General features: G+C 39.2%; 1 protein-coding gene across 1 annotated transcript in view; it reads right to left on the reverse strand.

Moving 5' to 3' along the window:
- Nucleotides 1-207: 207 nt before the first annotated feature.
- Nucleotides 208-14,570, reverse strand: part of CFAP65 (cilia and flagella associated protein 65) — a 52,942-nt gene continuing 38,579 nt past the window's right edge. Inside the window, exons 25-33 of the mRNA XM_034433729.2 lie at nucleotides 11,025-11,171; nucleotides 10,184-10,300; nucleotides 9,466-9,603; nucleotides 7,551-7,616; nucleotides 5,871-6,085; nucleotides 4,892-5,062; nucleotides 3,599-3,886; nucleotides 1,852-1,989; nucleotides 208-530 (exon numbers count right to left, since the gene is read on the reverse strand). Coding sequence (XP_034289620.2) covers nucleotides 428-530; nucleotides 1,852-1,989; nucleotides 3,599-3,886; nucleotides 4,892-5,062; nucleotides 5,871-6,085; nucleotides 7,551-7,616; nucleotides 9,466-9,603; nucleotides 10,184-10,300; nucleotides 11,025-11,171 — 1,383 coding nt within the window. The 3' untranslated portion in view covers nucleotides 208-427. The remainder of the gene's footprint in view (nucleotides 531-1,851; nucleotides 1,990-3,598; nucleotides 3,887-4,891; nucleotides 5,063-5,870; nucleotides 6,086-7,550; nucleotides 7,617-9,465; nucleotides 9,604-10,183; nucleotides 10,301-11,024; nucleotides 11,172-14,570) is intronic.

A 14,570-nucleotide genomic window follows, 5' to 3' on the forward strand; every position in this document is an offset into this window, starting at 1 on the left:
CGGAGATCACAGTAACCAAGGAAAGTATCATCTGCATTTAACATATAGTGAAACCTGCTATCGACAAACTAGGCCAGAAGCCTAAGCTGCCCCCTGCTGGAGTGAAAACCAAACATTTACCACACAAAAATGAAAGCAGAATCACATGTTTATATGAAAGGTAAAAGCGCCATCTCTTTCCTATGACACAATTAGAATCACTTTTCCTGTGATACAAAATGAAATTTTATTTTGCATGTTAAATCCAGGACAAGGCCCTCTGCTATTATGGTTTTGCACAGAGCAAAATCAGATCAAATTCTATTGCAAATGTCATTTCTCTTTGGACCTAATTCTGTAGAGGCATCTTCTAGCGGGGATATTAATCACAAAGGGCCATCTTCCCACCAGTAATATCCACAGTGATCCCAGAGTCTTCCGTGCGCTTCTATGGAGCCAAGACAATGTGCCGCTGCCCTTCACAGTTCTTGATTTCATTGGAAGTATTGGTCCCCGATGATCTGTGCATCGAAACTATGGGGCTGACACCTCTGAAAGACAAAAATACCTTTGAATGTTCACAACTTTACAACCATTGTAAATTAATTTTATAAAGTCCCTGCTTTGTTAAAGAACAAGGTTGGGCAAGTCCTTTTCTAGAAAGGAAGTACTATTTTGGCAGATGAATGCCTTTCCTTCACAAGATTGTTGCGCACAATTTTCCCTCAGTTTAAGGAATGTGTCAATTCCTTACTGTTCCTTAGTTCTCACATCTCTTACCCATTGAATCCATGGTCCTCATTTAAGCTTTTTTCCCAATTATAGGTAGTTCTCAATTTACGACCACAATTGAGCCCAAAATTTCTGTTGTTAAGCAAGACGGTTGTTAAGAGAGTTTCCCCCCTTTTTACGACCTTTCTTGCCACAGTTGTTAAGAGAATCACTGCAGTGGTTAAGTTAATAATATGGTTGTTAAGTGAATCTGGCTTCCCGATTGACTTTGCTTGTCAGAACATCGCAAAAGGTGATCACATGATCCCGGGGACACTGCAACTGTCTGAATTTTGAAGTGTCTGAAGTGTCTGAATTTTGATCACACGTCCATGGGGATGATGCAATGGTCATAAGTGTGAAAAATGGACATAAGTCACTTTTTTCAGTGCCATTATTACTTAGAACGGTTACTAAACAAACTTTTGTAAGTTGAAGACTATCTGTTGTTTCCTTTCCTCTGCACAATCCTTTTCAAGGACTCCTTGGGATTCTTCTGGATCTTATACAGGTTGTCCTCGACTTATGACCACAACTGAGCCCAAAATTTCTGTCGCTAAGTGAAACATTGGTTAAGTGAGTTTTGGCCCATCTTACAACCTTTCTTACCACAGTTGTTAAGTGAATCACTGCAGTTGATAAGTTAGTAACACGATTGTTAAGTGAATCTGGCTTCCCCCATTGACTTTGCTTGTCAAAAGGTTGCAAAAGGAGATCACATGACCTTGGGACGCAGCAATGGTCATAAGAATGTACCAGTTGCCAAGCAGCTGAATTTAGATCACATGATCATGTGACGCTACAAAGGCGGTAACTGTGAAAAATGACCTTAAGTCACTTTTTTCAGTGGTGTCGTAACTTTGAACGGTCACTAAATGAATTGCTGTAAGTTGAGGACTACCTGTACAGCCCAATAAATACCAGGAGGCAGCCAAAGAAGAAATCCATGGACTACAAAAGAGACCCTGTGCAGAAACACATTTCGGCTATTCCTAAACTCACTGAAACAGGCATCAACTCTGCTCTACTAGATTACGTTTTAATTTTGAACCAGCCCTTTCATGCTAGGAGCCCTTATCCCCTCCCTGCTGATCTACTCACTTTTGGGAGAAAACAGGAGAGAGTGCAATGATTCTCGGCCGTGCTGTCAGCACTACTTCCCCACGACTGGCCTCCACCAGAATGTTCTGGATGGTGTTATCCAGCACCATTTCAGCCACATTTGCAAATGCCGGCATCCTTAACAGAAAGCACATTTCAGAATCTTCATGCTCACTGATGCTGGTGTTTCCTATTTTGCTGTCACGGGACTGTACCCACGGCACCTTTTATAATGCCATAGTCAACAGTGCAAACTCATGCCCGGGTTTAACCAGTCCAGTATGCATCATCGAAGATAATATTTTTGTGGTGGAAAAAAACCAACCCTGACCTTGGTGTACTTAAAGTCAGCTATGTAGAAAATACTATATATAATGAGAAACTAAATTGATATGAGGAAATAAGTAATGAGGGATATTTTGGCAGTGCATAAGACTAGAGAATGTTTATAATTTGTTTGGCAATATTCTATATTGAAAGATTTGGAAAACTTCATCCAGGATTAACATTGTAAGGAGACATTACTAATAGCAGTAGCATTTAGCAATAGCACTTACACTTATATACCGCTGCACAGTGCTTTACAGCCCTCTGTAAGTGGTTTACAGAGTCAGCATATTTCCCCAACAATCTGGGTCCTCATTTTATCGACCCTGGAAGGATGGAAGGCTGAGTCAACCTTGAACCGGTCAGGATCAAACTCTTGGCAGTGAGCTGAATTAGCCTGCAATACTGCATTCTAACCACTGCCCCACCATGGCTCTAATACTACAGGTAGTCCTTGACTTATGACTTGTAAGTTGTGATGGTTGTAAATTAGGTAACGTGCACGATTGATCCAATTTTACGGTCTTTTTTGCGGCAGCTGTCGTAACTTTGGAACCGGATTGTAAGTACCTCCAGAGAGGTTCGTTGCAACTTCGAACAGTCACTAAGTGAATGGTCATGAATCAAGGACTTCCTGTAATTTCACAACAAGCCTGGCAGACTTAAGCTTTCATTCAAACTTCAGTACCAATGCCAGAACATTAAACACATGTATAGAAAACTTCTCACACTGTACATTGTATCCAGATTGCAATTTTGGCTAGATTTAGTCATATTTCTACTTCTGGGTTCTCCAGCCTGGTACTAATATTTTGAATTCTAACCTCCGACTATATGGTTCCTTCTGTATGGTTCTTCTGTACCATTTGTCTGGGAATTTGAGCATCTTTTTGTTCTTCTGATCACATACCTGCCTCTGGTCCCTTAGATTCTTATTCTAATACTCTTTTGCTGGAACTCGACATGCCTGATTTGGACTATGCTTCATGAAAGAGACCAACGGGAGGCAGGGGCAGGAAAAGAGAATTGTTAAGACACTGAAGCTCTGTGCCTAAGGCCATTGTGAGGGCCTAAGCTTTCAAAAGACACTGTTGCCATGTTTGCTAGATCTTTTCCTTTACCTATAAGTAAGAGAGGGCTTCTCGGTAAACTATGCACACTATTAAGTTAATCTTTTTTGTGATTCAAATTGCACATATTGATACATTGTTCTAGATTCTCAGGACAAATGGCTTTCTGATCATTAACTTCTCTGGTCAATATTTATCTGTAGAAAAGTCTTGAATTGGAACAGTCTTATAAGTAGAATATATAAATATGATGAGGAGGAGGAGGAGGAGGATTGCATTACAGGAATGATGGCTTAGAACACAGCTATTTTGCCTGCATTTTCAATTGAGAGATGTTCACATTGTCTCACCTGATAATGAATTCTTTCTCTTCCCGGGACTGTTCCTTGCGAATAATGACACTTAGGTTCTCAGTAACAAATGAAGTGACTCTGGGAGTTACTGTTTCCCTTCCCAAGTCTTCATCATCTGTCCTACCCTTAATAATTAACTCTGGGGAAGGAGTTTCTGGAGAGCTGCCAGTTGGACTCTTCTTCTGTTTTGCTGACTTTTCACTCCAGAATTGGTAGAAGTAAGGTATGGGCTCTGTGAGGCTTCTAGCCACTGCTTCTTGGAACTGTGTCTCCTCCAACAAGCCCCTGGAATATCAAAAAGGATACCCATTGTAATTTAGTTTAATGATCATTAAGATTTGTTGTCCATAGCACCTGAAAACCTACTAATATAAAAGCTAATACATGCTTAAGATGATTCATTTATGTGTCAGGGATAAAAGAAGGCAAAATTACTAGGAGTCATCCCTACTCTGGCAGAGATACAGGCCAGGCAGACAATGGTTGAACTGAGTGATAATGTCTTGCCTAAAGTTCCCCAGTGAATTTTATTGATTGGAGCATAAAGTTGAACCTGGGTGGTTCATATCAGTTTGGTACACTGGATCTGGACAAGGAATCCAATCTCCTGTAAGGCCTCGCATTTCTCATAATTGATTTACAGTAATTTAACCTTCCTTATTGGAGTTATTCTGAAAGTAAATAGGAATAACTCAAACTACATTATTTTCAGCATCCTGCCTTGTGAAACAGCAGGCCTTACATAAGATACATATCCTAAGCCTACAGTCTATATATTTATAAAATACATAGCTTATAACAGTGGTGAAATTCAATTTTTTTTACTACTGGTTCTGTGGGTGTGGTTTGGTGGGTGTGGTGTGGCTTGGTGGGTGTGGCTTGGTGGGCGTGGCAGGGGAAGAATACTGCAAAATCTTCAATCCCACCCCACTTCAGGAGAAGGATATTGCAAAATCTCCATTCCCACCCCACTCTGGGGCCAGCCAGAGGTGGTATTTGCTGGTTCTCCGAACTGCTTAAAATTTCCGCTACCAGTTCTCCAGAACCTGTCAGAACCTACTGGATTTCACCCAGTGGTCGGATTCAGCCAGTTTGCACCACTTCAGGAGAACTGGTTGTTAACTTTCTGAGCAGTTTGGCAAACTGGTTGTTGGAAGAAATCATTAGGGCAGAGAACCGGTTGTTAAATTACTTGAATCCCACCACTGATTTCACCCCTGGCTTATATAGAGTAAGGCAGTGCATATACCATCCAAATATTTCAGGACTTTTGACAGACAAGCCACCTACTTGATCACCATAGATAGCATGTCCGTCAGTAGCTGGGCTTCTTGTTCTGTGCAGTTTTCTAGATCCATCCAGGTAACATCCTTTATAGATCCTCTTCCAGTTTTGCTCGAAACTGAGAATAGAGATGTCCTATGTGCAGAATCTTTTCTCGCTCTTTTCTTCTTCAGCTGGCTGTAAAAAAAACATTAAGACTCTTTTTCTAAATGATCTAAGTCTTTCTACAACCATGAGATGCCTAGAAACAAGCAGATAGGATTTGTCCTTCAGCTCAGTTTATTAAATATTCTCATGCCACAATTCCAATATTTCCACATTAAGACAAGCAATTTTAACTTGCAAAATTAAAGCAAGTACTAAGTGGTTTTCGATGGGGTTCTTGATGCTCTCTGAGCTTAGTTGTATTCTTGCAGGCATTTCATTACCAAACTAGATAACATCTCAGTGCTAAAAGCTAAGTGGTTTCACCTATCATAAAACACACTAAACCAGATCAGTACATCTGGTAAACTCACTACAGGTAGTCCTTGACTTACAACAGTTCCTTTAGTGAGTGTTCAAAGTTACAACAGCACTGAAAAAACTGACTTAAAGCTGTTTTTCACACTTACGACCATTGCAATATCCCCATGGTCATGTGATCAAAATTCAAATGCTTGGCAACTGGTTCGTATTTATGATGGTTGCAGTGCCCTGGGTCATGTGATCAGCTTTTGCGACCTTCTGACATGCAAAGTCAACGGGGAATCACTATCCACTTAACAACCGTGTTACTAACTTAACAAATGCTTCACTTAACAACTGTGGCAAGAAAAGTCATAACATGGGGCAAACTCACTTAACAAATCTTTCACTTAGCAACATAAACTGTAGCTTAGTGTAAGGCACACATCACATCTCTACGTGGAGAATCGGCAGAGATCCAACATCTCTAACTGGAGAGGGGAGAACTGGAGAAAGCAAGGAAAACAATGCGTCTTACCGATAAAGGAAGTGCTGGGGCAAGTCACTAGAGAAGTTGGACAAGAAATCATCAATTGAGTGGGACCTGGCTGTAAAGCCGAGGTGCATGAGAAAGGGCTTGGGGAATTCGGGCTTGGGCCAAAACCTGCTGGCCTCCTTGTCTCTTATCTGCCTCCTCTGGCTACGGCTAGCAGGGGCATTTGGCTCACAGATGTTCTTAATAGGAGGAAGAGTCTGTTGAGAAGAAATTAAAATAAATCATTTAGCGAAAGGGACTATCTAACCAGTCTAACTTGTAACATTCAAGCATCTTGCTAAGTAATTAAATGTGAGAAGATACAGTAACAGAAGGAATAGGTAGGTGGGAACTAATTTCATTTCATTTCATACATCTTTCCTATTTGCAGCCTTTCCCTTGAATCGCCCAGGAATTACATGCAGATCTCTCTCTCTTTCTCTCTCCCCATCCCTCCCTCCCCTTCTCCCCCCTCCTCCTCCCCACATGCCCTAGCTGATAGGCTTCCTACTCCAAATATCTTTGAAGGGTTTTTTTTTTTTTTTTTTTTTTTTGCTTTTAATGTTCTTTTCTTTGTGTGCTCTGCAAAATCTTTTGCTTATTTTATTGATGCCTCATACTTTTTTTGGTCAACATTTTCCAAATGATATTTGGATATCCTCTGATATTCTCTTGGGATTTATGGTACCCTTTCTGGACACTGTAACTAAGATTCTATTGTTGTTTTGAAAACATTGCCAAACATTTAGACACTGACTTTCTTGACTCTTGCTTTCAATCTTCTTTTCATTAATCCATTTATTTTTTAAAAAGCATGATCTTCTGAAGTCACATTAGACTGAGTTGGGCTTTTTAGATACACCTGAAGATAATATCTTTTTGATTCCCAATTGGTTCAATACATCTCTCAAACAAAATTCAGGACTGTGCTTAGCATTAGAGTCAGTGTTGCAGTGGATGAAAACAAAAAGAACATTTGCAAAATGTTGACCCAAAAAGTATAAGGCATCAATAAAATATGCAAAACACTCCTCTTGTTAACTTTTTGAATAGATTTTGAGTGCACAACTATTTAGAATATCTAGAAATTTGGTCCTGTCCAGAACATTCATTCTCCCAAACTATGCTTACATGAAGGGAAATTATGTTTTTTGTTTTTTTTTTCTCTCATTCATTTTCTATCCATAGGTCAGCTTTAGCCTCTTGGTGTGGGACAATAGTATGTGCTGAGTACTAACCTGCTTTAGAGGATTGATATGGACATCAGTAGAAGATTCTGCTCCATTTTGTGGCTTCTGCTTTATGTCAGTCTGCATACAAAGCAGATCTGCTCCCATTATGTCCTTCCCTTTCTTTTCTTCAGAGGTCATGTCACAAAGATAACTGTATCCCACTGGTTATATCACATTTCCATAATTTATGCTATGTTTTTTCCTAACATCAAACACTCCCCCTATTCTTAGCATTTGCATATAAACATCTATATACATCTCATCCTTTGATTTTTCATGGCATGAACTTATGATCTTATGTCTTTCATGATTAATTATATCCATTATACCTATAGGTGTGGAACAATAAAGAAATATGCCTGGAAGATTTACATTTCCTGCTCGGTTTCTGGAGCAGAGGCTGACAACAAGGGATCTCACTATAACTATATAAAGGCATATAACTAATTACCTTGTATTTTCTTATCTTCGTAAATACTTTAGAAAACTTTGATAATCCTGGCATATTTGGAGCTCCCTAAAGAAAAAGAGGGTAATTGTAACAAAAAGTTATAGAATTTGAATAGATGTGATATATACATGAATGAAGGAAGTTAACTCATATACACAAAATTGTAAGATGTGGCCTTTTTAAAAAAAGAAGATTGCAACCCTGAATAAAGAAACCTTAACCTTCTTTCTGCCAATCAATTTTCTGCTCAAAGTGGGCAATCTCCAAGATCCTTTTCTCCTTGTGGGTGTCTAGATGAGGCTGGAGAAAAAATCAGTGATGGATTCTAAGCACAAAATTGCCTTCACAGAAAAAGTCAAGCGTACGCTCCTGCCCTTGCTGGTTTTTCCCCTCAACATCAAGCCATGGATTTACTGTGAAAATCCATGTGTTTAGTAAACTATTGACATATTACTGTATACAGCAGGGGTGTCAAACTCAAGGCCCAGAGGCCGGATCCAGCCCATGGGGTGCTTAGATCTGGCCCGCAGGGTTGCCCTGGAAACAGCAAAGGGTCGGTCCGCGCTGCCTCTGCCAGCGAAAACAGAGCTCAGTAGGGCCACACACGGCCCTCCCGAGCTCCATTTTTCTTGGCAGAGGGTTGCAGGAGGCCATCGCAGCTGAAAACAGAGCTTGGGGACTCGTTTTTGCTGGCAGAGTGCTCAGGCCACCACAGGTGCCCCAACATCGAGCTGGCCGTGCCTACCCTGGCCACGCCCACCGTGACTCCCTGACGTCAAATACGACCCTTATGAGGCCCTCAATGAAATCGAGTTTGACTCCCCTGGGTTACAGTATTGGGGGGGGGGGGTTTGTAAATTTCTTGTCTTCTCTCTACCATTGCCCATGGCTGTTAATTCCCAAATCCTTGTAAAAAGATGTGCTAATAGAAAATAAATGTATTTATTTAACATTGCAACCATTATAATTTCATTGTATTTTTATGTCATGGGGTTGGTTCTGACCATGGACATTTTAAATTTGAAATGTTGATGTTTCAAATTTATTTTGCATGCTTTATTAATGATATTTTAAATGTATTGTGTACCCTTTATCACTTATATATCATACCATGGATGTTCTAATTTTTGTGTAAGTTGGCATGAGGCATTTATATGAAGTTAATGGCATACATATTCAATAAATAAAACAAATTTTATTTATATTTCTAATTGTACTTAGAAATACAAATAATAAAACAATACAAATGGAACTAAGATAATAATACACAAAATTATACATGCTTCAATGAACTGAATGAGAACCAATGAGTTTTCCACAGAAAGTTTCCTAGATAACTTAGGAAAATAAATTAGTGAGAGGAAGATGCCACTTAGATTTTCCAGTTTAGCAACTCAAAGGACTTGGTTGGCCTTAAGAAAATTATGTAGCTAAAACCTGAACACTAATTTCGACTAATGTTTCCCTGGTATATTTAGGAAATGTATTCAGGAAAACATAGAATATAGAATCACAAGACTGGAAGAGACCTTAGAGGTCTTCTAGTCCAACCCCTGTCTAAGGCAGGAGTCCTTATGCCATCCCAGACAAATGAATGTCCAATCTTTTCTTGAAAACCTCCAGTGATGCAGCACCCACAACTCCAGGAGGCAATGTTCCATTGGTTAACTGCTCTTACTGTCAGCAAATTACATCTACAATCATTTACAAATATATATATTATAATTTCTGAATAAGTAGTTGCTAATTCTGAGAAGCCGAATGATCCTTGCATCTAAATGATGTGGCTAAGTCTTATATCAGGTATTTTTACCCATCTTCTTACATATGTTCACAAAACACAGAATCAATTGATAACAAAACATTCTAATCCAGATATACAATAGACGTCCCTTCATAGCACACTAGTTTTTACCTTGAAAGGTTCCTTTGGGTCCTTCATCGTATCCAGGTCTTTCTCAGTGATGGTAAACTCCACAGCTTGGCGAGCATTTTCAGTTTCCCATTCCTGCAGCTCTTTCTCATATTGATCTAATGAGTTTTGAGTAAAAATCTACAGGGAAAATATCTAAAATTAACATTATTCACCTGGGTTTTTTACTACTTTTCTTCTTCTGAACTGGTGAGATATGGTCACCCCTTACATGCCTTCTGAAATTTAATTTCTGGCAGCACTTTAGTTTGATGTTATGACTTTATAGAAATTACTGGAAACAACTATCTCACCAAAGAGAAAATTATATGCACAATAGTTAATTCAACATGCTTGGATTATAGGAAAGAGGAAATGAAATCATGCATATTCAATCATGCATTCTAACTGACCCATGCATCATGGAAAAATATAATTTGTATTAAGTGTACATTATTTCTATCTTCTTGAGGCTTCTGTGCAGATGTTCCCTTGACAAAAGCCAGTCAGCTTTAATTACTCTATTACATAAATCCCGCATTTGTTATTAATTAATTTTAATGAACTGATCAGTGACAGACTTCAGTGCAGTCTCATATTCTTTATAACTATAGCCTTTCTGTTTGGTACCAAAATTTCCTATATTGAATGTAAGCAACCAAAAACCCCTGGCTTTTGGTATTAAAGGGAACTTTGATCTGAGGTATCCACTAAATCTCACCTCACAGATCAAATCCACATTGTAGAAGCATGGATTTTCACCAGCATGCAGTGTAAGAACACAGTGAGTGCTCTCTCCAGCCTGCACAATTCCAGTTTGAGGTATGATCTTCAGTGCCTTGAAACAAAACAATTGATTATTATATCATAATATATCAAGATTCAAACAGCCCTCATCCTTCTGTCCTTTCATGAGTCCCTAAAGATTGTGGCATCAGCCTATGCAGAATGCAAGGACCTTGAATGAGATGCATGTTGGGTTGGCCTCAGTTGCTTTTGTTATTATAATTGTCTTTGCTATTCCATTATCTTGTTTTTTTATGTCCTATGTTATATTACATCATATCGTATTATATTACATTATATATTATATATTTAAGACATTTCATGTTTCTTTAAACTATAACTTACTCAGGATCAGTCTTGTAAATTGGGTGGCCATATAAAACAATGAAATAAATGAATGAGTACAGAAAGCATGCAAGATACTACATTCACATTAAATATCCTTGTTGGTTGCTCTGAAACTAGACTCTTTCCTCCCGACATTAAAAAAGAGTTAGAATAATCTAATATAGCCACAGTAGCAGAATACTGATTATTTTGAAGTCATAAAATACAACACTGCAATTGGGCCATCCTGTTCTTTTTAGCAAATATTTATATTAACTTTTGGAGATTTTTGCATTTGTGGTGAAACCTGGTTCAGAAGTCTGAGCTGATAAAAGTTGAAGCCAATTGAGCAAGTGTTCTCACATTGCCATTGAGGAAACTTGAAAGGAACAGAATCGCTAGGAGAAAGACAAGGAAGCCAAAACAACAATCATGCAGATGAAACTCACCACCATGGCAGGAGAGATCCCTGGTACGTGCCAGGTAAAAATGATGGCCTCATCCTCAGAAGCATTGTTGAGGAAAAAAAGGCGACTACATTTGCTGTACACAGGGATATTGCCAAGACATATCCGAGGCTGAGATAAATATACTGCCTGGAAAGAAAATAAACAGAATGAACTGCTAGCCTAATAAATAAGGATCCCTTTGTTTTCTTGGCCTATCCAGTGGAAGGAAGCTAGGTGATCTACAGTGGTACCTAGAGCCTGTAGCTAATGGCAGATGTTTATGGGGCATTTCATACATAAAGTACTGCTACAGTGAAATGAATGGGATCGAGGGAAAATATTATTCTGTAGGCAGCATAAATGGATGGGTAGAAAATAGTAAAGAGAGTACAGAAAAATTCATTAGGTCTTCAGACACTGGAGAATAATGAGAATTATGCCTGGGGGCATAGGTAAAGGTAAAGGTTCCCCTCACCCATATGTGCTAGTCGTTCCCGACTCTAGGGGACGGTGTTCATCTCTGTTTCAAAGCCGAAGAGCCAGTGCTGTCTGTGGTCATGTGGCCGGCATGACTAAATGCCAAAGGTGCATGGAGCGCTGTTACCTTCCCATCAAAGGTGGTCCCTATTTTTCTACTTGCATTTTTTATGTTTTCGAACTGCTAGATTGGCAGAAGCTGGGACAAGTAACGGGAGCTCACCCCGTTACATGGCACTAGGGATTCGAACCGGTGAACTGCTGACCTTTCGATCGACAAAGTCAGCATCTTAGCTACTGAGCCACTGCGTCTCTTACTCATAGGTACAGTATATTGGAAAGGATTGAATCAAAAAGCATGAATAAAAAAGAATGTTTATGATGAAAGAAAATTAGTGAAGGATACAAGGATATGAAAATGTTCTGAATATGGAACAAACTTTTATCTAAGAGTGGATTTGGAAAAAGTGAACATGGAAGAAAAACAGAGAAAGAATGACTGCAAGATGAGAAAAATATGGTTCCTTGAAAATGCATTAGAACATAGATAACTTCCAACAGAATGAATAGGAAGAGGATGTGAAAATTGCTTGGAACAGGGTAATTTTTTTTTTTTTTTTTGAGTCAAATAGATTATGCAATGCAGCAAAAGTATAGGTATTTTATTTTTTTATATAGGTATTTTAAAATTAGTGTTCCAAAGACCAAAATGATTGCAGTTAACAAACAGAGTAAATGACTGCAAGTTATATATAAAAGTCAAAGAATCATAATTGCATGGAGATTCTCAAAAACTGAGAAGTTTAAAAAACAAAAAGCAATGTAGAAAACATGGAATGTATGGAAGTTGTGGCAGCAAGGACGAATATACAATATACTGTATGTATGATGGAAGAGTATTCGGGGGGGCAGTACACACACTTGCGGCTATTCTATTATTTCTCTATACGTGATATTTTTAGAAAAAACAGAAGAATCTCTGACTTTCAAAAGAATGCATAATACTTCCAAACTTCCTATTTCATTCATTATGTCTTTTTAGTACCCTGCCAAACTCAAATACACCAGGATTACCAATGGAAAATATTTCCATTTGTCAAACCTTCCAGCCTCAAGGATACTAAGTATAAGCAATATAGCTGGGACTGACTCGACAGCATGGAGATACTGGCTCCGCTATGAGAACCATTTAATCCAATTTAGAAACATTATGGCACAACATGGATTCCTTGCAGGCAAAGCAACCTGATGTTGTTTTCATTTTAATCATGTGATATTTATGTTTGAAATCTCCCATAGGTATCTTAGCAACCTCAGGGGCTTTATGTCTATGGAGATTCTCAGTCGTCCAGTTGTCTCAAAGATGTTTTTTCAAAAAGCAGCTGGACTGGGTTTTTTTCTCTTGAGGAGGAAAAAGAAGACGTTTCACTTCTCATCCAAGAAGCTTCATCAGTTGTGACTCGATGGTGGGGGGATGGAAGGCTAGGTTCTGACAGGATGGGGAGAGGAATGGAAGGATTCTACAGATAGCCCTCAATTTATGACCACAACTGAGCCCAAAATTTATGTTAAAATAAATAAATAAAATAAATAAATGTTGCTAAGTGAAACATTTGTTAAGATAACATTTGTTATCACTGCAGTTGATAAGTAAGTAAACATGCTTGCTAAGTGAATCTGGCTTCCCCATTGACTTTGCTTGTCAGAAGGTCACAAAAGCTGATCACATGACCCGTGGATACTGCAACCGTCATAAATGTGAACCTGCTGCCAAGCATCCGAATTTTGATCACGTGACCAAGTCATGAGTGACTTTTTTCAGTGCCATTGTAACTTTGAACGTTCACTAAATGAACTGTTGTAAGTCGAGGACTACCTATATTTCAACCAGAGGATTGCAAAGAAATACAATCCTTCCATTCCCTCCCCTCATCATCCTGTCAGAACGTAGCTTTCCATCCTCCCACCATCCAATCACAACTGATGAATCTTCTTGGACAAGAAGTGAAATGTCTTCTTCTTCTTCCTGAAGGAAAAAAACCCTGTCCAGTTGCCTTTTGAAAAAGCACCTTTGAGACTCAGGAGCTTTATCATCAATGTAACACCCTTAGCTTGTAGGAAAAGAATCTGATTGAAGAGATCGCCATTCTCAGTTTTACAAATCCAACACCACTTTCTGCCTATAGGTGGACACAACAATAATTCTGCGTTAACAGATCAACAAATATTGAAATTATGGCAAATTTGTTTTGTTGGGAGCTGCCAATATTCATGCAGGCCGAGAGTCACAAGGCCGTGTTCCCCAATGTGTGAGACAAATACCTGCTGGTACAGTTTCTGGTATCCTACAGATGGCAACAGAACAATACCAGCATCAGTGCATTTATCTTTCATTTGACTGGACTGCATGTCCTAGTATGCCTGGCTCATCATTGAAGAGGTCATACTGAACCTTCTCAGAACACATAAAAGCCTGCACAATGTCCAGCTTGACCAATGGATACAGCACAGGGATGGGTTCTAAAATTTTTTACTACTGGTTCTATGGGCGGGGCTTATTTTGTGAGCGTGGCTTGATGGTCATGTGACAATTCTTTAGGATTTAGCAGAGGTACTGGTCTACCAGGCTTTTAACTGCTTGCAGAGCTGTACCGGTCTACCCATTTATTTTTGCAGGCACTGGTCTACTCATGTATTTTTGCAGGCACTGGTCTACTCATGTATTTTTGCAGGCTCTGGTCTACCATTTATTTTTGCAGGCACTGGTCTACTCATGTATTTTTGCAGGCACTGGTCTACCCATTTATTTTTGGAGGCACTAGTCTACCCATTTATTTTTGCAGGCACCGGTCTACTCATGTATTTTTGCAGGTACTGGTCTACCCATTTATTTTTGGAGGCACCGGTCTACCACCAACTGCCTTTTACCACTGATCAGTTGTAAGGCGGCCCTTTGAAGCCCCGCGGCAAGAGTTTAAACAGTTTTTCCTTATAGCCCATCAACTGGGACTGAGGAGGCAGCAATAGATTGGGGGTGGGGCCAAATAAAAGGTAAGAATAATGCGGGGG

Source organism: Pantherophis guttatus, chromosome 1 (genome assembly GCF_059756535.1).
Source record: "Pantherophis guttatus breed Tessera chromosome 1, ASM5975653v1, whole genome shotgun sequence".
In the NCBI taxonomy this organism is placed as follows: Eukaryota; Metazoa; Chordata; class Lepidosauria; order Squamata; family Colubridae; genus Pantherophis; species Pantherophis guttatus.